This window comes from Colobus angolensis, unplaced genomic scaffold (assembly GCF_000951035.1).
Source record: "Colobus angolensis palliatus isolate OR3802 unplaced genomic scaffold, Cang.pa_1.0 Scaffold136, whole genome shotgun sequence".
Lineage (NCBI taxonomy): Eukaryota > Metazoa > Chordata > Mammalia > Primates > Cercopithecidae > Colobus > Colobus angolensis.
The window spans coordinates 972,433-993,240 of NW_012114444.1; the positions used below are offsets into that span (position 1 = coordinate 972,433).

Sequence of the window (20,808 nt, forward strand, 5' to 3'; positions counted from 1 at the left end):
GCCAGGATGGTCTCAATCTCCTGACCTCGTGATCCGCCCGTCTCGGCCTCCCAAAGTGCTGGGATTACAGGCTTGAGCCACCGCGCCCGGCCGACCCTGACATGTTCTTTATGGCCACGCTGCTCCCTCCCACCCCTCCCTAGCCCTGCAAGCACTCATCTCTCCGGCTCTGTCTGGTCATTTCAAGAATGTCCTGTCAGTGCAGGCTTTCAATATGCAGCCTTGGGACTGGCTTCTTGGGCTCAGCATAGTCCTCTCCGTGCAGAGCCAATGGTCACTCCTGTTCACTGCTGGGCACCAGGGGCCAGTTTGTGCTCAGTCTTGCTCAACCCTGTTTGTGGCCACCAGGGCATGCGCAGTGAATACTTTGGGTCCGTTGTCCCTGGTGGACACAGCTTCCCTGCGCCCTGAGGATGGTGAAGCCTGCGGATAGCGGGGCCAGTCATGGGGGAGAGAGTGCACCCTGACTGCCGAGACCCTCAGAGCTGTACCCTTCAGACGCATAAACCTGGCTGGGGGTGGCCTGAAGTGGCAGAGCTCCTGCTACCAGCCTCCATCTAAACACTAGGAAGGGCCTGCACCCCATCCTCCTGGTCTGTATCCTCACTGCTGTTGTAAGCTCAGTGCTCTTACAGATGGGGAAACTGAGGCACAGGGCGGTTCAGCACTGTGTGCCCAAGGTCATGTGGCCAGTGAGTCTGACAGCAGGATTCCAGCCCTGGTCCTTTTTTTTTTGGGGGGACGGAGCCTCGCTCAGCTGCCGAGGCAGGAGTGTAGTGGCACCACAATCTCGGCGCACTGCAACCACCGTCTCCCAGATTCAAGTGATTCTTCTGTCTCAGCCTCCCAAGTAGCTGGGATTACAGGTGCCCACCATCATGCCTAATTTTTGTATTTTAGTGGAGACGGGGTTTCACAATAGTTGCCTAGGCTGGTCTTGAACTCCTGACCTCAGGTGATGCACCCTCCTTGGCCTCCTAAAGTGCTGGGATTACAGGTGTGAGCCACCGTGCCTGGCCTTTTCTTTTTTTTTTTTTTTTTGAGATGGAGTCTCGCTCTATCGCCCAGGCTGGAGTGCAGTGGCACGGTCTCTGCTCACTACAAGCTCCACCCCCCCGGGTTCACGCCATTCTCCTGCCTCAGCCTCCCGTGTAGCTGGGACTACAGGCACCCACCACCACACCCGGCTAATTTTTTTTTTTTTTTGTATTTTTAGTAGAGACGGGGTTTCACCGTGTTAGCCAGGATGGTCTTGATCTCCTGACCTTGTGATCCGTCCGTCTCGGCCTCCCAAAGTGCTGGGATTACAGGCCTGAGCCACAACGCCCGGCCTGCCTTTTCTTTTTTAAAAAAATAAAAATGGGAGTCTCGGCCAGGCGCGGTGGCCCAATGGGGCCCTAACCCCGGCGGCCAGGCCTGCCTCTGGCTCTGGCTGGGCATGGAATGTGCTGAGTCCTATGCCACGATCCCGTGGCTCTAAGGGACAGGGAGTGTCTGGGAGGAATCTGCATTCAGTGCCCTGAACACCTGACCCCAGTGTGGTGAGCACAGGAGCCTTCCACGGCCTGAGGAGGCCTCCCTGGGGCTCTATGGCCTTGGTGTTCTAGGAGGGAGGAGTCATGTCCTGGGGGGGATTTAGGAGAGCTGGTGGCCATGCCTGTAGTTCCAGCACTGTGGGAGGCAGGAGGATCGCTTGAGGCCAAGAGTTCAAAACCAGCCTGGGCAACACAGTGAGATCCCACCTCTACAAATAATAAAAAATTTATCTGGGCATGGTGGCTCACACCTGTAGTCCGGCAGGAGGATAGCTTGAGCCCAGGAGATCGAGGCTGCAGTAAGGCGTGATGGTGCCACAGCACTCCAGCCTGGGCGACAGAGTGAGACCCTGTTTCAAAAAAAAAAATGTAAAAGAAAAGAAACTGGTGGGCAAAACCCCCACCTGCATGTGTGATGGGAGGAGAAGGCGGCCGGGGACAGGAGGAGAAGGTGCCCAGGGAGGGGAGGAGACAGCGCCCGGGGAGGGGAGGAGACGGCGCTGGGGAAGGGAGGAGAAGATGCTGGGGCCCCTCAAAGGCCACCCCCAATTTAGTATTTACAATTATCCACATTTCTGAACACCCTCCCCCACTCCCAGCAGGACACCTCTCTGGGGCAGAGCCTGCCTTGAGCCTGGCAATGTCCAGCCTCCCAGGGTTCCTGCTGGCTCCAGGCCGTCAGCTCGGACACAGCTTGGCCGCTGGGGTGCCCTGAGAGCCAGGCCACGGGTGTCACTGCCACCCCACAGTGCACACACCAGTCCCCAGACGGGAGACTGCTGAGAAGCCCATCTGTGGCTCCAGGGCAGGCAGGTGCGAGAGGGGCTTGTCATTGGCTGGACACTGGTCATGCCTGTTGGAGGGATGTGTTCAACCCACACATGAAGTGTGGGCATTGATGTGTGTGAGATGTGGGGAAGGGGTGTGAGGCTCCATGAAGGCCACCCAGGTGCTGCAGGGGCTGCTGGGGGGAGGCCGGCGAGAGGAGCAAGAGACTGCAGATGGGCCCCCACCCCACCCCCACTTAGGACCCCACTCCAGCCTGGCCTGCAGCCGAGCTCCCCGCAATCAGCATCTCGCTTTACTGCATGAAAGCTGGGGTGCTAACAGCCCCCTCACTTGCTTGTCATTGGCCTTCGCTGTAGAGGCCGGAGGCTGAGCGCCCGGCGTGGGGTTAATGATGTTAAAATATCCGGCCAACATTTAAGTAAGCAAGCACTTTTCACCTAAGGGCAGCTCAGGCTTGGCAACCACTGCAGGTGCTGAACAGCAGCGCTCTTCCGTGGACCCCCCACTTCTCCGCGGGCACGGTGGCTGATGGACTGTGGTGCCCTTGGGCATAGGCCGGGCTTGGGTGGGCAGAGCCACTCTGCCTGCCTGGGCCTTGCAGAGGGCAGGAGAGAGGCTGGCCCCGCCCACCCCGCCCTCCTAGGCCCTTCCTGGAGCCAGCCCCCGCCCCCGCCCCAGTCGAAGCTGCCCTCTGCCCTGGGGTCGGAGAGGGGACCCTGCACTCCAGACGCCAAAGAGGTCGAATAGGAGGGGCTGTCGGTGTGTCTGAGTCCGTGGGTCCGCCCTGCGCCCCACCCAGCCCGAACGCCAGCCCGGACGCCGGTGGGAACGGTGTGCCTCCTGGATCCAGGGGACCTCTGAGTGACCACAGGGCCGGGGTCCCGTGTCGCCCCACGGCCGGTGCCGGGAGCGCTGGACACCAGGTCCCACCGGTCCCGCCAGTTCCTCCTCCGCGCTCGTGGGCTCCCATGGCCCTGGGCCCAGCGCGGTGACCCGGGGGGATGGAGCCCTTCCTCAGGAGGCGGCTGGCCTTCCTGTCCTTCTTCTGGGACAAGATCTGGCCTGCGGGCGGCGAGCCGGACCACGGCACCCCCGGGTCCACGGACCCCGACGCCGACCCAGTGCCCGCGCTCCCCGCGGAGCCCCGCGGCCCCTTCCCGCAGCTCTTCCTTGCGCTCTACGACTTCGCGGCGCGGCGCGGCGAGGAGCTGAGTGTCCGCCGCGGGGACAGGCTCTGCGCCCTGGAGGAGGGGGGCGGCTACATCTTGGCGCGCAGGCTCTCGGGCCAGCCCAGCGCCGGGCTCGTGCCCATCACCCATGTGGCCAAGGCTTCTCCCGAGACGCTCTCAGACCAACCGTGAGTACCTCGACCTGGAGTCAGAGCCTGCCTCGCCCTAGTCTGGGGAGTCTGGAAAAACGGCAGGATTTTGAGTTTGAAACCGCATGTCCGTGGCTATCTGTTCATTCATTCGTTCATTCAGGGACAGTTGATGAGCCTGGGGCCGGCAGGTAAGGTAGGAACACAGCAGAGTCTGCTGCGCACTGCCAAGAGGGAGAGGAGGCTCCACAGGCCTGGTCAGGTCCAGGGGACACCAGCTGCACCAGCCCAGCACCCAGCGGGCGGTTCCTCCAGGACCCTGCCTGGCTGGCCAGGCCCTCCCGCCCTCACACAGGGAGTCCAGTGTTCGTGGAGTGGTCACTCCTTGGAGGGCAGGGGCTGGGGGCTGGGAGGCACCAGATGACACAGGGGCTCACGCTCCAGGAGCTCTGGGTGAGGGCAGGTGAGCAGGGGCTGCACAGGCACCTAGTCTAGATGCCCAGTACGGCGGCTCTGAGCAGCTTCCTTGGTCCTGTGTCCAGCTGGGCCAGGCCTGAGCCCTGGAGACCTCCGGGGTCAGCCGTGCTCAGGGCCACTTCCAGCCTCCTGGGGGACCCTGGGCACTCACACATTGTCCTGAGGGTTACATGGGGTGGGTGAAGCCAGAGTCATAGGAAGGTGTCTTCCGAGGGGCCCCAGGCCCTCACCCCATACCTGCCTCGCTTGCCCTGAGCAGTGGTCGGGGGCAAGCAGCCATTGTGATGGGAAGGGGTTCACAGTCACCACAGGTGTGGAGGACAGATCCCTTCAGCAGTTCCTGGAGGGCAGGGCTCGGGGTAGAGCAGTGCTGTCCATAGGCAAAGCTAATGACTATTTGCCTAGGCTGGAGATTAAAAGACTAACCACACTCAGGTGTCATTAGCTCCAGACACCTGGCCCCACACCCCAGGGAGAGACCTCAGGCACATCCCCTGCATCTCAGGATCCACACAGGGGCCCACCTCCGACCCCCAAGCCCTGATATGGGTGTCAGAGGGGCTGGCGATGTGTCGGGGAAATACCTGTGTCTCGTGCCCACCCTCCGCAGTGCTGGGAGGGGCCTGAGTCCCTTTACACGTGAGAGGGTTGCGTCTCCCTGCCAGCAGATCTCAGAAGGCAAGGCCCCTGGCTGACAGAGCATCCATGGAGCCAGCGTGTCAGGCCACCGCCTCCCGGTGCCTGGTCCCACAGCTCTCCCTGTCTCCAGCTTCATTCCCTTCAACCTCAGCCCAGCCCCACGGCCCTGGCCTTGTCGGTTTCTGTTCCTGCTGCCCCCATTGCCCCCCAGGTCCCCGGGGCAGGGGTGCCAGACTGTCCTCCATCTTGCCCAGTTCCAGCAGCCACGTCTGCCCAGAATGGCATGGCTGTACCCCAGCCCCGAATCTCGTGTTGACTCTGAGGCCCGCCTTGGGTCCTCTCCTAGTCCTGCTCCCCGGGTGGTTTCAGCCCCACCCTGACACCCGGCTCACTCTGCTTCCTCCTTCTGGTGCTTACAGGGTGTGCCCTGGGGTGGGGGAGTGGCCGGCATCCCTCCCTGGGTCCCAGGAAGCTCCAGGGTGGGAAGCTGAGTCAGGTGTGGAGTCCTTGCCTTGGCCTTCAGAAGCAGAGATATGTAGTTGAGGTGGGGCTGGGAGCGTTTCTGTCTTCCTTCCAAGGATGCCTCTGGCTCCCAGGAGTGAGTAGATGTGACCTGGTGGGTGACCCATCTGGACAGGGGAGCCCCAGCAGGCCCCTCTCCTGACACCCGGTGTGGACTCCTCGTGTTTGGACATCTAAGAAGTGGGTGCCTGGGAGCTCCCGGCCACCGTGCCACCATGTTCAGAGTGGGCTCACCTCCACCTGGCTTTTCGGAGGGGGTGTCTGTGTGGGACAGAGGCCAGTGGGCTTGGGGCCATCCTGTACTGGGCACAGCTCTTCAGAATAGGATGCAGGATGCTTTGAACGTTCGCCCAGCAACCCCCCTGCAGCCGCCCATTGGCTGCCCCTCCTGACCTCCTGCCCAGCCTGGCTTAGGCCACCTCCTCAGGACAGAGCTCTGCATGGGCCACCCCCACTAACCAACTGCCTGAGGCAGGTGGGCTGTGCCCAGCCAGGTGGCGCCTGTGCCCCTGTACGACCACACCAACAGCCCAGCAGTGCTTCCGGGCAGCACATCAGGCCATCGGCTCCGTGTCCGCGCAGGGGCTCAGCGAAGCTGAGTTTGGAGGCCTATGGCCTACGGCCAGGGCTGACTGTTAACCTGTGGCTGGGGCTGGCGGTCACTATGAACAGGAAACTGGAGGTCATGCCCAGCAGGGCTAACGGAGAGCCCACGGCCAAGGTGAGGACGCTCAGGGCTGAGCAGGAGGATGGGGGCTGAGGCAGTGCAGACCTTGGGCTGGGATTCCAGCCCTGCCACAAGGTGGACCTTCTCCCTGAGAGGCAGTGGGACCGCCGGGCTCAGCCCTGCCACCAGCATGGAGGAGAGCACGTGGGGCCACTGGCTGAGGGGCCTGCAAGGTGACTGCTGCACCTGCTGTTTTCAGCTGGTACTTCAGCGGAGTCAGCCGGACCCAGGCACAGCAGCTGCTCCTCTCCCCACCCAACGAACCAGGGGCCTTCCTCATCCGGCCCAGCGAGAGCAGCCTCGGGGGCTACTCACTGTCAGGTACCTGGGGCAGCCCCTTCTGCCTCTGTCCCCCACCGGGCCGGTGCTCTTGACCTTGGGGCGGTTGGTCTCTAGGCAGTGCTGGGTCCTGAATCACACCCGGCGCCACTGAGGGCCCAACGGCAGATATGCCTCTCACCTCCTCCATTTGCTCACTCACCCATTCATTCATTCATTCATCCAGTCATTCATCCACTCACTCATTTATAACATCACTCATTCACTGGTTCATTTATTACTCACTCACTAATTCACTCACTCATTCACTCATTCATTCATCGTTCATTCACCGTTCATTCACTCCTCACTCACTCATTAATTCACTCATTCATCCATTCATCCACTCATTTGCTTGTTCATTCACTCCTCACTCACTAATTCACTCATTCATTCATTCACTCATTCACTCATTTATTCACTGATTTGTTCACTGGCTTATTCTTTCATTCATTTGCTTATTCATTCATTCATTCACTTTTTCCTTCTTTCCTTCCTTATTCTTTCATTCATTCGCTGAATCATGGACTCATTCATTCTACAAGTATTTATTAAGTGCCTACTCTGCGCACACTGTCAGCAGAAAAGCTCCAACCTGGATCCCTCTCGCTGCCCTGCCCCAGCCTGTGGCTGCCCACACTCCCTCCTCCACACGGCTCTGACCATCTCAGGGTCCCAGCTAGGTCTGAGCCAGACCCCTTAGGTGGGTTGTGGCCAGCATCCTCTGGGGTGGGAGGGTCGGGGCAGCTGGCAGCCGAGGCAGGGTTCTCCATCTCAGAACCTTTCCTAGTCCGGGCCCAGACCAAGGTCTGCCACTACCGGGTCTCCATGGCAGCCGATGGCAGCCTCTACCTGCAGAAGGGACGGCTCTTTCCCAGCCTGGAGGAGCTCCTCACCTACTACAAGGCCAACTGGAAGCTGATCCAGAACCCCCTGCTGCAGCCCTGCGTGCGTCAGGTGGGCCTGTGCCTGCCAAGCTGCCCCACACTGGCCTGAGGCCTGGCCCTGTTCTAGGTGCTCCTTCCCACCCCGTCTCAAAGCCCCTGCCCACGCCTGGGAACACGGGGGCATCCCAGCGGCCCCTGCACATGCTGCTCTTTGCTGGTGTCTCTGAGGGCTGTTGGGATTCCTGGGGGGCTGGGAGTGGGGAGAGGAGACCTGTAGCAGTGCCCGGCTCTGCAGGGGAACAGCCAGGAGGGTGGGGCCAGTTTGGGGAAGGCACTCAAGGCTGCCCCGGGCCCCAAGGGTGGAAGTTGTGGGAGGAGACGCGGATCACAAGATGCTGCACCTGGGCTGGAGCTGCTGGATCCCGGGGACTGTCCCCGATGTGAGCCACCCTGCTGAGGGCCAGGGCAGCAATCTGGTTTCTCTGGTCTCATAATGACAGCCCGGCCAGCAGCAGTAATGAGCACGTGTAGACGGATATCCGGCTGGGGCAAAGGTGCCACTTAGGCCCCAGAACAATGAGACCTGCAGGGCTGGGCCGGGCCTCCAAGTCCAGCACCCACTCCCCTTTGTCCCGGCCAGGGTGGGGTGAGTGTGTGCTGGGGACGGGGGTGCCCGCTGGAGGCCTGGTGTGGGGGCTCTGCCTGGGACAGAGCACAGGGGCCCATGCTGACCAGCCTCGCTGCCTACACTTCCTGGGGGGAGTGGGCAAGGCACTGAGCTCCCTGCTTTTCTGCTCCCTGCAGAAGGCCCCACGGCAGGATGCGTGGGAGCGACCACACTCCGAATTTGCCCTTGGGAGGAAGCTGGGTGAAGGTTACTTTGGGGAGGTGTGGGAAGGCCTGTGGCTGGGCTCCCTGCCCGTGGCGATCAAGGTCATCAAGTCAGGTGAGGCCCCGAGATCCTGCCCCACGGCCGGGCCCCACACCCGCTGTCCAGCCCTCAAGCCCTGGGGCAGTGATGTGCGTGGCGTGGGCCAATCCTGGAGCCATACCCTGTCTCGCAGCCGACATGAAGCTCGCCGACCTCGCCAAGGAGATCCAGACGCTGAAGGGCCTGCGGCACGAGCGGCTCATCCGGCTGCACGCGGTGTGCTCGGGCGGGGAGCCTGTGTACATCGTCACGGAGCTCATGCGCAAGGGAAACCTGCAGGTCTTCCTGGGCAGTGAGTCCCTCCCTGCTGCCACGTGGCCCTGCCGCGCCTGCGACAGCCCCTTCCCTTCCGGTGCAGAGCTGAACCTGCAGGGGTTTCCGAGGTGAACCGGGCCTGTCTACCGGGAGCAGGTGGCCCCGGCTACAGATCCCACCCCTGTCTGGTCTCCAGCCAACAGAGGGCTGGGGCCAGGTCTGGGCCAGGCCAGAGCCTTGTGGTTCCGGGGCTGGGGCTGGGGGAGTGCGGTCCCATCTGGGTCATCAGCCTTGGTCTAATGGGATGTGGACCCAGCCCAGCCTCTGGCTCTTCTCTGCCCCGGTCTTTATTAGGGGCCTGGGCCAGCTGCCAGGTCACCGTGGTGAGTACAGCACCCTCCCCCTGACTCACTCGGGGCTTCCTGCAGCCTTAGCCGGCCACACCATCCTCATCACGTCTTAGAGATGAGGAGGCTGAGGCATGGGGGAAGGTGACATGGGTGGACGCCGGCCTCTCTGGCTGTTGGCCCTGCGCCCTGAAAGGCCCTGCGCTGTCTCCTGCAGGCCCCGAGGGCCGGGCCCTGCGTCTGCCGCAGCTCCTGGGCTTTGCCTGCCAGGTGGCTGAGGGCATGAACTACCTGGAGGGGCAGCGCATCGTGCATCGGGACTTGGCCGCCAGGAACGTGCTTGTGGACGATGGCCTGGCTTGCAAGGTGGCTGACTTTGGCCTGGCCCGGCTGCTCAAGGTCAGCGGAGGCTCTGGGCCCCTGACTGCTCGAGGGGTGGGTGAGGGGGGCCCCAGTCCACCTGTCCAACCAGGGGCCTTCCCTGCCCCCAGGACGACATCTACTCCCCGAGCAGCGGCTCCAAGATCCCGGTGAAGTGGACAGCACCTGAGGCGGCCAGTTATCGTGTCTTCTCCCAGAAGTCGGACGTCTGGTCCTTCGGCGTCCTGCTGTACGAGGTTTTCACCTATGGCCAGTGTCCCTACGAAGGTGCGTCCCCAGGCAGCCGCAAGGAGGAGGCAGGCTCTGCCCAGGAGTCACTGGCCCCGGGCCTGGACGCTGTTAGCAGGGGATTGGAGGGTCTGGCCAAGGGCAGGCAGGTGACACGGGGTGCGATGGGAGGCCTCCATTGGGACCCCCAGGCAGAATCAAGGAAGCTCTTGCCCCGCGCCTCCCAGGGATGACCAACCACGAGACGCTGCAGCAGATCATGCGAGGGTACCGGCTGCCGCGCCCGGCTGCCTGCCCGGCAGAGGTCTACGTGCTCATGCTGGAGTGCTGGAGGAGCAGCCCCGAGGAACGGCCCTCCTTCGCCACGCTGTGGGAGAAGCTGCACGTCATCCACAGATGCCTTCCCCGAGTCCTCATGTGACTCAGGGCTCCAGGCTCCACCAGGCCAGCCCCTCCTCCCTGCAGAGCGTCAACTCGAAGGGATGCTGGTCGGCTGGACCGAGGAGCCTCTGGCTGTGGGCCTCAGGCACCAGCATGCACATGCATTTGTGCACCAGGCAGACACGTGGCCGTGGGCCTCAGGTCCTGGCGTGCACACGTGTTTGTGCACCAGGCAGACATGTGCAGACGGTGGAGGGCTCACGTTCTCTGTGCAGTGTGACACGTGTCCCTGGCGTCTCAAGAAAGACAACAGCACAGGAAGGTGGGGAGAAGCCTCGGAGGCTCTAGGTGGGGAACCCGAGCCCAGTGTGTCTCTTGTCCGGGTCCCCTGGACTCCCTCCCAGGGTCAAGAGCCAAAGGCCCAGTTCTCCTCCCAGTCCCAGCTTGGGTTTGTGGAAGTGACCAGTGCTGGCTCCCAGGCAGACCACAGTGTTGACCCCACTAGGTGCATGGTGTGTAGGCACGGGGAGGCACCATCACCTGCCCCTCACAGACACGCTGGCGGCCTGTGAACAAACCCACTCATGCACACGGCACTCAGTAAGCTGGGACTGACCCACTCGGACACGTGCACAGGCTCACATCACACACAGGCTCAGCCCCCAAACCCAGACCTAGCAGCTGGAGCATGGGAGTCCACGTGGCTAGAAAATGCAGGTTGGAGCGGCCCCCATGCGGCCCAGACCCCAGCCCAGGACATCATGCTGCTAGACAGTGTGAACCCCAAGGGCATTGGCAGGAGCTGCCAATTCCATCTCCCTGGGCGGGTTCCAGGGGGCACAGGAGGGGTGGGCCGGGAGGCTTGGTGACCTGGGAGCTGCCCTTGGAGGCTATTTCCAGGGAGGCTATTTCCAGGGGGACTTGGAGTCTTCTGGCTGTTCAGGATCAGGCAGGGTCGGTCGGGGGTCAGAGGTAGATGCCATGGTGTGCTGGGCAGCAACTGGTCAGGAAGCCTCTGGGTGGGAGCCCTCACGGGTCACCGAGGCAGGAGGGGGCAGGGATGTGCAGGGTCGGCCCTCGCTCACCCCATGTCTGGCTCAGGGAAGCTTCTGCTCAGGTCTTTGTGAAATCAGAAGCAAAGGGGCCGGCGGGGTCTGTTTGGGGTCCCCGGAGACCCTGCCCCCCACCCTCCAGGGAGCCCAGGTTGGCAGCTGTGCCCCAGAAGGCTTTCGGGGACAGGAAGTTTGGAGACAAGTTCAGGCCTGAGTTCCTTGTCCCCTAGAGTTAGGGTCAGCTTTGCACCTGCTGAGCCAATGCACTGATGGCCACTGTCCATAGGCCAAAGCCTGACTCGGGAGGGAGCTAAGAGATGAGACTCCCATGTGCAAAGATAAGTGGCCCCGGGGAGGGAAGAGGCCACTCAGAGGCTCAGAGAACGGAGGCAGTGCAGGGGCTTCCTGGGGCCCGTGAGCAGGAAGAACAAGCAGAGAGAAGCAGCAGGAACCAGAACCCCTGCAGATGGTGGGGGCAAGAGGCTTTCCCTGAGCCTTTTGGGACCCTGGCCAGCTGCCCAGCTCTATCTGCATGGGAGAACCTAGGGGAAGGGCTGGCTCTGGTACCTGGGCCCACTGAGGCCTTGAGCTGAGCTTCCGGTTTTGGCACGTCCCCAGCGCCGCAACCTGGGGGCTCCTCTGGCACAGAAGGCCTCGCTCTCTGCTTTCTGCAGCCGCCACTGGGATTAAGGGGACCAGGTGTGTCTGTGGCATCCGTGCCCTCCCAGGCGTCTCACCAGCCACCAGCTGAACAGGTTTGGTGCTCCTGGATATCGGGGAGGGGCCAGGGACGTTCCTGCCTCCTGGTGTGGCTTAGACTGAACGTCCTGCACATCCGAACTCAGGGACACTCGAGGCTTCCTGGACACAGACTCACGGCCCAGAGGCCCAAGGCTCGAGGACACCGAGGCAGTGGCAGAGCTGGTGGGCTGTGAGGGACGCCGCCTGGCCAGATGCCCCAGCGCCCTCCTCCGGCATGCGCCACCTCCACCCCTCTCCCTGCATCTCTCCCGACCGACCCCCGGCAGAGCTGGCAGGGCCTGAGGGACACTGCCCGGCCCGGCACCCCACTGCCCCTCCCTACCTTGGTCAGCCCTGAGCTGGGCTGCCCAGAAATCTATGAACCTGTTAAATAATTATTGTTCTTAATCTCCAAACAATGAGCGGAAGGTTCCATTATTTCTCTTTGCAATAAAAATAAAAGTTCAAATAGGCAGAGTTTAGGGACTTTCCCTGCCATTCCTTGCAGACTTTGAACTTCCCTCCTCACCCCTTCCTGCTCCCTTGAGGCTGCCGATCCAGGCCCCTGCATTGGAGCCCCCTGGTGGACACAGGAGGGTCAGCGGGAGGGTGGGGCGGGCAGGGGCTCTTGGGGAGGGGGTGTCTTGAGTCTCAGGGGCTGGGGGGCAGGCGGCCTTTGGGTGCAGGTGCGGGTCACGCCAGGGCTCACTCAGGCATGGGTGGGGAGAGGGGAGGCGAGCTGGAAGGGAGCAGGGGTCATGCGGCTGGGCCGGAGGAGGCAGAGGCTGGAGGCTGGAGGAGCTGCCTGGGAGGGAGCTGCGGCCCTGGGCCCCAGCGCTGTGGGCGCTTCCAGGCCACACTCACGGTCCTTCCCTGCCCCCTGGCGTCCGTGTGGAGGAAGGCAATGCCCGTTTCTTCAGCTGCGGGTGCCCCGGCTCTGCCTCCCCAGGGATCCCCCAAAACCCTCGGGCCCTCCTCTTCCGGGAAGTCCTCCCGGCCGACCCACACAGCTGTCACTGTCCTGACTCCAATCCCTCTTCCCTGCTTGGCCCTTACCCGAGGGCGGCCTTGCCCATGAGGCGGCTTTCAGGATGCCCGCCCACAGCAGCTCCTGGCATTGGGCCCCGTGCTCAAGGGTGGAATCTGGGGCTGGGTGAGGGGAGGCACCAACAGGTGGAGGAGAAGCTTCCAGAAGTGGGGAGAGAAGCCCCCACCTGTGCCCCCACAGCTCTGAGGGTTGGGAAGGCAGCACCTGCAGCCCTCGCCTTCCTGCCCTCAGGCTGCAAGGCTCATTTCCAAGGGTCCCTTGGGTTCCCTGAGGGCCTGAGTGCCCACAAGTTGGACCCCCGAGAAGCCCCAGCTGGGGAGTGCTCCTCCCTCCCTCTCCTGCGCTCAGGCCGGCCCTGTGGCTGCTTGCCCAGCAGGTTCCCGTGGCGGGGGCACTAAGTGCCCAGATGGGCCCCAGCGGGCGTGAGGACTCGTGGGGCCGGCTGGGCCCTCAGGAGGAGCTGGGGTGCTCTCGAGCGCCTGTGGGTGCTGGGTGTGGCTGCTTCCCTGCCTGTCACGAGGAAGTGGGACCGCCCGCCTGCCATGCCCAGCCCTAGGTGCTCCAGCTGGGCCACAGCCTGGTCCTGCCACTGCGCCAGCCATGGTGTCCCGGGACCAGGCTCACCTGGGCCCCAAGTATGTGGGCCTCTGGGACTTCAAGGCCCGGACGGACGAGGAGCTGAGCTTCCGAGCGGGGGACGTCTTCTACGTGGCCAGGAAGGAGGAGCAGTGGTGGTGGGCCACGCTGCTGGACGAGGCGGGTGGGGCTGTGGTCCAGGGCTATGTGCCCCACAGCTACCTGGTCGAGAGGGAGACCGTGGAGTCGGAACCGTGCGTGTCCTGAGCTCCTGGGAGCTTTGGCGCAGGCCACCCTCTAGGCACAAGGGAGGGACAGGGCTCTGGGCTGGCCCCAGGGAGGCCCAGGAAGGTGGGGACCCCGGCTCTGTGGAGTGCCCACAGGACTGTCGCTACAGGAGTTGGAGCAGGGGGCTCAGAGGGCATGGCCCCTCGCTTGGGCTCATCCTTGTCACAGCTCGGTGGTAGACACTGCTCTCCCAGGACCCAGGGAGGACAGAGGTCCAGGGTGGACTTCTAGGGGTCCAGTGGCCAGTGACAAGGTCTGTTGGGGCATCCCAGGGCCTTTGGGGGAACGAAGCTTGCTCAGTTTCCAAACTGCCAGAACCAGACATACGACCTAGTTAGGGGAGCAGGCCGGCTGCCAGGCAAACTTCCTGCCTGTTGTGCCCTGCGAGGAACCAGACAGCAGCTGGTGTGGTCTGGCCTCGGCTTCCATGGCTGCTCGGAGCTCAGGCTGGGGAGGGTCTGGGGGAGGGGTTTCTACGACGCACACTCCTGAGATCCCGCTTTTCTCATCATTGATTGGGTACCTACTGTGTGTGTGCATGAATCACGGGCTGTGTAGGGTTAGCTCCTGGGGGACCCAAGCAACAAGCAGGGGAGGCTGTAAAGAGGCCACTGGGCAGGGGCCCATGGTGACGACCCCTCTGTCACATCCAGACCCACCACCTCGTTAGGGAGCAGGGGTGCAGGGATAGGGTCTGGCCAGAGGCTGGTCAGCTCCCAGATGCAAAGACCCTGAGGCCCGGAGAACTCGCCCAGGTGAGGAGTGGGAAGGAGGCCAGGTGATTGGAGGGGTGAGTGGGGCAGTGCTCCCAGCTGTGCAGAAGCGGAGGGGGTAGACCCCAGGGGCTCCATGCTGGGCGGTGGTCTTCTTGTGGGGTCCGTGTTCCAGTGGCCTGAGGGAGTCAGAGTCACAAAGTGCTGGGCACAGGTCACCTGGAGCTTCTGTGAGCTCCACCTGGAAGTCCACAGTCCAGGGCTGGCCCACACCCTGCAGCCGGGAGTTAGTGTATGTGAGTGACTGTGTGTGTGTGTGTGTGACTGTGGGCAAGTGAGCCCGCATGCGTGTGTGTGTGTGTGTTTAGGTGTGCGGGTGAACCGTGCGCATGTGTGGGGCTATGCAACTGTGTGAGTGCATGTGTGTACGTGTCACACGTGGGTGTGTGTGCAGGCAGCTCTGGGCAGCCCTACTGCTCAGCTGACCCTCCCCAACTCCACCCTAGGCTCTGACCCCTAGACACGGGCCTGCCCCTCCCCCCGCTGGGTCCTCAGGGGCCTGTCCTGGCCATTTGGGACATTCAGGGCGTCTGGGTCAGCGACAGCTCCCAAGAGCAGCTGTGGTCAGGGCTGGGAGCTTGAGGTGGCAGGCAAGGGTGGCTGGGGTTTCAGGTGGGCAGGCTGGGGCCCACGGGGGTCCATGTGGGGTAGGCCCAGGTCCGCACGGGCTCAGACTACTCCTCCCCTGCAGGTGGTTCTTTGGCTGCATCTCCCGCTCAGAAGCTGTGCATCGGCTGCAGGCCGAGGGTAACGCCGCCGGCACCTTCCTGATCAGGGTCAGCGAGAAGCCAGGCGCTGACTACGTCCTGTCAGGTGCGCCCGGCCTCCGAGCCTGCGGGGGCTCCTTGCTCTAAGCCCTCCCATCCACGTGGTGAACCCGGCTCCCTCGGGCTGTGAATGGGGACATGGGCTCCTCTCCAGGGAGCCCCCATGCCCTCCGCCCACCTGGCCCGCTCCTGCCTGGGGCCTGGGGCAGTCATGGGGCTCCTCCCTGGGAGGGCAGGGGCTTCTCCGGCCAGCCCTGCCTGAGGCACTCATGGGAGGTCCTGGCACCTGTGGGAACCTCGTCCAGCATGAGACCCTGAGTCTGGGGTGCACGAGGCACGAAGAAACCCCATTCCTGCCCCTGAGGATCTCAGTGTGGCTGGGATTTCAGGCAGCTGCCATCCGGGCAGAGGCCATGGGCTGCCTGGCACGGGGGCAGGAGGGGCCAGAGAGCTCGGCCAGAGCATGCAGGGCAGGAGGGAGCCGTTTCAAGGGAGGGGACGCAGGGGTGGGTACTGAGGAAGCACCAGCAGCAACTGTGGGGACCCAGAAGCTCTGAGCAGGTGTGGCCAGCAGGGCTGGGGACGTGCAGGGAGGCATTGGAGTGGGGTGGTGACTCCGCTCACGCTCTCCTTCCCAGTGCGGGACGCGCAGGCTGTGCGGCACTACAGGATCTGGCGGCGAGCCGGGGGCCAGCTGCACCTGAATGAGGCGGTGTCCTTCCCCAGCCTGCCCGAGCTTGTGAACTACCACAGGGCCCAGAGCCTGTCCCACGGCCTGCGGCTGGCCGCGCCCTGCCGGAAGGTAGCCGCTCCGCCCTGACGTGGCCGTACAGGGTCAGGCTGGGGGTCACAGACTGGTGTTTCCTACCGGGAGAGGTTGGCCAGGCAGCACGGGAGGGGTCCTGAGTCACTGACCTGTGGCCCGCTGGAGGAAAGCCCGTGGTTCTGCAGAACACAGGTGTTTGCCTGAGTTGGGGGTGAGGCCAGGAGACCACCCCTGGGCCTGGCCACTCTCAGAGAGGCCAGCTGCACTCTGCAGGGTCCTGGCTTCAGTCTCTCCGGGTGCTTTGTGCTGGGCTTGGGGCAGCCACCGGGAGAGTCCAGCCTCGTGTCAGACACTCAGACACCCCCAACCCAAGCTGAACGTGGCCCTAAATCTGAGGCTAAATCCAGGGTCCCTGTGCTGGCTTCAGACTGGCAGTTCCTGAAGGATGAGCCCCTGCCCTGTGTCCCCGACTCTCCCTCCAGCATGAGCCTGAGCCCCTGCCCCACTGGGATGACTGGGAGAGGCCAAGGGAGGAGTTCACACTCTGCAAGAAGCTGGGGTCCGGCTACTTTGGGGAGGTCTTCGAGGGGCTCTGGAAAGACCGGGTCCAGGTGGCCATTAAGGTGATTTCTCGAGGTGAGTGAGCCCCGGTCAGGGCTCTGTGTGGCCCTGTGCCCGCCCTGGGCCACCCTCTTGCCCTGCCAACGGGGACCTCTGGCCTCGAGCCTCACGCAGCACCCACAGCATCCATGCTTTCAACTGCACATGTGTTTTTACCTAAATACATTTATTATAAAAGAAAATTTTAGGCCCGGCACAGTGGCTGACACCTGTAATCCCAGCACTTTGGGAGGCCGAGGTGGGCGAATCACGAGGTCAGGAGTTTGAGACCAGCCTGGTCAACATGGGGAAACCCTGTCTCTATTAAAAATACAAAAATTAGCCGAGTGTGGAGGCATGAGCCTGTAGTCCCAGCTACTCGGGAGGGTGAGGCAGGAGAATGGCGTGAACCCGGGAGGTGGAGCTTGCAGTGAGCCGAGATGGCGCCATTGCACTCCAGCCTGGGCGACAGAGCGAGACTCCCTCTCAAAAAGAAAAGCTTCCCCAGAAATTCCCTGGGCCCCAGTAGAGGTCTGGCCTCCACGTCAGAGGTCTGGGCCGGGCGCAGGAAGACATCAGGTGGCCACCACGGCCCCATGGGTACGCCAGGCTGGGGGCTTGTGGGGCCGGCTGTGTCCGCCATTTCTTGGCCGTGGGAGCCAGGTGCCCTATTGGGGGCAGGAGGTCCGTGTGTTCTGCACAGCTGCTGAGTGTGTGGGCAGAGCCTTGCCTTGGCCTCTTTCTTGGGGCCAGGGGAAGGTCAGGGGCTGCACCCACCAAGGCCACCCATCCCCGCAGACAACCTCTTGCACCAGCAGACGCTGCAGTCGGAGATCCAGGCCATGAAGAAGCTGCGGCACAAACACATCCTGGCACTGTACGCCGTGGTGTCCGTGGGGGACCCTGTGTACATCATCACGGAGCTCATGGTCAAGGGCAGCCTGCTGGAGCTGCTTCGTGGTGAGTGGCACGGGCTGGGGCTCTCGCTGGAGGTAGAGGGGGTGCATGAGGAAATAAAGGGCAAACATACCCTCACGTCTGCATGCACACACACGCATACACACACAGACACACACATGCAGACACATAGACAAACGCGTGCACACACACAGACACACATGCACACACAGACACACGCGCACACACACATGCACACACAGACACTCAAACAAGACACACAGATCACACGGACACACACACAGACACACAGACACAGATCACACGGACACACCAGGCACACACAGGCACACACAGACACACACACACACACACACAGATCGCATTGGCTCAAAGACTTCATCGTCTCTAAGTTCCATTATTACCTTTATCACCAAAATCAAAGACAATCGCTGCCAGGGAATTGAGATGCCCGTGCGTGAAGACGCAGTTTGGATTCCGATATTAGAATGGGAGGGAACGTTGTGGTGGAGGAAAAATGCCGTGTGTGTCTGAGGAGAGCTACATTGAGGCACCACTCACGTTTGAGCTCTGAGCAAAAGGCTCCGTGATCATCTCAGACGGTCCCCATGCCCTTCAGGATCCTCCGGGACGGAATGTGGGGTAACAGGCACCACCAGGCCGCACGCTGCTGTCACTCAGCCATTCTCCTGCTCAAGTTCCCGCTGCCTACATCACGCAGTCATGAGCTTCTTCGCTGGTCCTTCTGCATCGAGCTCCTCCCGCGTCATAGCAAACTTCCAGAAAGGAAATCGCTGGGCTAGGCCACTAGGAACCGCTCCTTGTTTTTTTTTTTTTTTTTTTTCTGAGACGGAGTCTCACTCTATCATCCAGGCTGGAGTGCAGTGGCGTGATCTTGGCTCACTGCAGGCTCTGCCTCCCAGGTTCACACCATTCTCCTGCCTCAGCCTCCCGAGTAGATGGGACTACAGGCGCCACCACCACGCCCGGCTAATTTTTTGTATTTTTAGTACAGACGGAGTTTCACCATGTTCGCCAGGATGGTCTCGACCTCCTGACCTCGTGATCCACCCGTCGGCCTCCCAAAGTGCTGGGATGACAGGCGTGAGCCCCGCGCCCGGCCTGCTCCTTGGTTCTTGACACACAGTTGCCTTCCAGAAGGGCGGCGGCTGACCTGCAGTTCCAATTTTCAACCAGGCCAGCTGCCCTTTGCCCGGCCCCTCCTGTGAGGCTGCAGAGCCTGGAGGCAGCTGAGACACAGCCCAGCCTCCCCACCCCGTCCCTACCGCAGCTGGCTCAGCTGACCCCAGGCTCCACTGCCCTCTGCAGATTCTGATGAGAGAGTCCTGCCCGTTTCGGAGCTGCTGGACATCGCCTGGCAGGTGGCTGAGGGCATGTGTTACCTGGAGTCTCAGAATTACATCCACCGAGACCTGGCCGCCAGGAACATCCTCGTGGGGGAGAACACCCTCTGCAAAGTTGGGGACTTCGGGCTAGCCAGGCTCATCAAGGTGAGGCCCTCGGAGGGCGTGGCCGGAAGGCTCGGGGCTTCCTGTGTGTGGGGCTGGGGACTCGGCTGGGAGCAGGATGTGGCCCCTGCCCCTGGGAGTCCGGGCTGAGCAGGGAGGTGGGAAGCCACCGTGAGTCCGGTGGGGCCCCCATTCCGAATGGCGCACGCAGCAGGGCCCACCACACAACCGCTGCCTTGTTCATGTGCCTCGTTCACTGGCCCAGCCCTGGGCCCCTCTGACGGCCTGGGAGCCTCCCAGTTCCCTGACCTCCGGGCCTTCCCAGCCCCATGCACCTGGAATCCCAGGGGAAGCTGGGCTCCTGAAGGTGGTCAGGCCCCGGCGCGGTCTTAGCTGCAGCGGCCGTGCGTGCGTGCTGGGGCAGTGCGGCCGCTGTGCCTGTCGTGCCTCAGGGGCAGGGCACAGGCAGCCCCCCGCGGCCCACTCAGCGCAGCCTGATTGCAGGAGGACGTCTACCTCTCCCATGACCGCAACGTCCCCTACAAGTGGACGGCCCCCGAAGCACTCTCCCGAGGCCATTATTCCACCAAATCCGACGTGTGGTCCTTTGGGGTTCTCCTGCACGAGATTTTCAGCAGGGGTCAGGTGCCCTACCCAGGTACTGCCCCCAGTGTCCCTGACTGGGCACGGGAGACAGAGTGGGGGAGGTCCTGGGTGGCCAGCAGGGATGGTGGGGGTGATCCCCCACGGGCTGCAGGGCCCTCCGCCACCAGCCATCGCCTGAACTCCACACCTGCACCATTCTCTGAGCACCCAGGCCGGTGCCTGGAGCTGCCCGTTGGAGCCCCATCCGGGGGGAGGTGTTAGCAGCGGACAGTGTGCTGGGTGGCGCCAAGGCATGGCAGCCGAGGCTGCGGGGAAGGCCCCAGGAGGTGCAGTGGGTGGCTGGTGTGGCTTCCTGGGGAAGGTGGGCAGGTGGGCCCCAGCTCTTCTCATCCCTGTCGGCCGCAGGCATGTCCAACCACGAGGCCTTCCTGAGGGTGGATGCCGGCTACCGCATGCCCTGCCCTCTGGAGTGCCCGCCCAGCGTGCACAAGCTGATGCTGACATGCTGGTGCAGGGACCCTGAGCAGAGACCCTGCTTCAAGGCTCTGCGGGAGAGGCTTTCCAGCTTCACCAGCTACGAGAACCCGACCTAAGCTGCTGTAGAGCGGGCACAGTTGGGCCCTGCTGAGGAGGGCCCTGGGCAGAGGGCCTGGACCTGGGGTCAAGGCCCACGCGCCACCCTAGGGTTTACTGAGGTGATGGGTGCAGGAAAGGTTCACAAACGTGGAGTGTCCGCGTCCCACACACGCGTGTGCTCTCGTTCCTCCGTCGTGTGAAACATGGAGTGTCCGCGTCCCACACACGCGTGTGCTCGTTCCTCCGTCGTGTGAAACGTGGAGTGTCCGCGTCCCACACACGCGTGTGCTCTCGTTCCTCCGTCGTGTGTACCTGGGGTCTCAGCTGCTGACAGGCAGCCTGCTCCGGAGCCTGCGGGTGAGATCCCGGGAGACTGACACGAAGCCAGCCGAGGTCAGAGGGGATTCTGACCACAGCCCGCTCTCTGGATTCTGTCTGCAGCACCCGGCTGAGGGTGGGAGGCAAACACGTCTTGTCCCTGCTTTTCCCAGCTCAGCTTGGCAGGAGAAAGTCATGCGTATGGCTCGCGACTCGTGTGTAAATTTGGTTTTGGTGCCCACAGCTGCTTTCCTCCCAGGGACAGGTGTTTCTTTCCTGTTTGTCTTGTATCTCGAGAGCCTGGCTTTATGACCAGTGAGAACTCTCTCCCTAGTTTCCGCCAGCCCGAGCATCACTGCCCAAGGCGCCAGCTCTTAGGGGGTTTGTAGTAAGAGGTTCCCCATCCACGAGGGGCTTTTCCCACCTCCACCTTTGTTGCTGGGTCAGTGCTGGAAAGCACTCCCGACTCCTGCCCTGACAGGGCGCTTCTCTGCTGTCTGTGGGGTGGTTCTGGGCTGGGGGGCTGCCTCCTTTGCACCTGCTTTTGAAGGTGTCTCTTTCATCCGTGATTAAGT

At 62.6% G+C, this 20,808-nt stretch overlaps 3 protein-coding genes across 3 annotated transcripts in view; 2 read left to right on the plus strand and 1 right to left on the minus strand.

Annotated features, from left to right (window-relative positions):
- DNAJC5 (DnaJ (Hsp40) homolog, subfamily C, member 5) overlaps positions 1–20,808 on the minus strand; it is a 1,035,873-nt gene that overhangs the window by 432,859 nt on the left and 582,206 nt on the right. The gene's annotated exons all lie outside the window — the stretch shown is intronic.
- Positions 3,326–10,021, plus strand: SRMS (src-related kinase lacking C-terminal regulatory tyrosine and N-terminal myristylation sites). The gene is made up of 9 exons (XM_011934447.1): positions 3,326–3,681; positions 6,207–6,328; positions 7,116–7,282; positions 8,017–8,158; positions 8,277–8,435; positions 8,963–9,144; positions 9,237–9,393; positions 9,582–9,880; positions 9,937–10,021. The coding sequence occupies exons 1-8, from the start codon at positions 3,326–3,328 to the stop codon at positions 9,773–9,775; spliced, it is 1,479 nt and encodes a 492-aa protein (XP_011789837.1). The 3' UTR covers positions 9,776–9,880; positions 9,937–10,021.
- Positions 12,995–20,109, plus strand: PTK6 (protein tyrosine kinase 6). Its single transcript, XM_011934446.1, has 8 exons — positions 12,995–13,406; positions 14,905–15,026; positions 15,619–15,782; positions 16,229–16,382; positions 17,145–17,306; positions 18,594–18,775; positions 19,238–19,391; positions 19,745–20,109. The coding sequence occupies exons 1-8, from the start codon at positions 13,177–13,179 to the stop codon at positions 19,930–19,932; spliced, it is 1,356 nt and encodes a 451-aa protein (XP_011789836.1). The 5' UTR covers positions 12,995–13,176; the 3' UTR covers positions 19,933–20,109.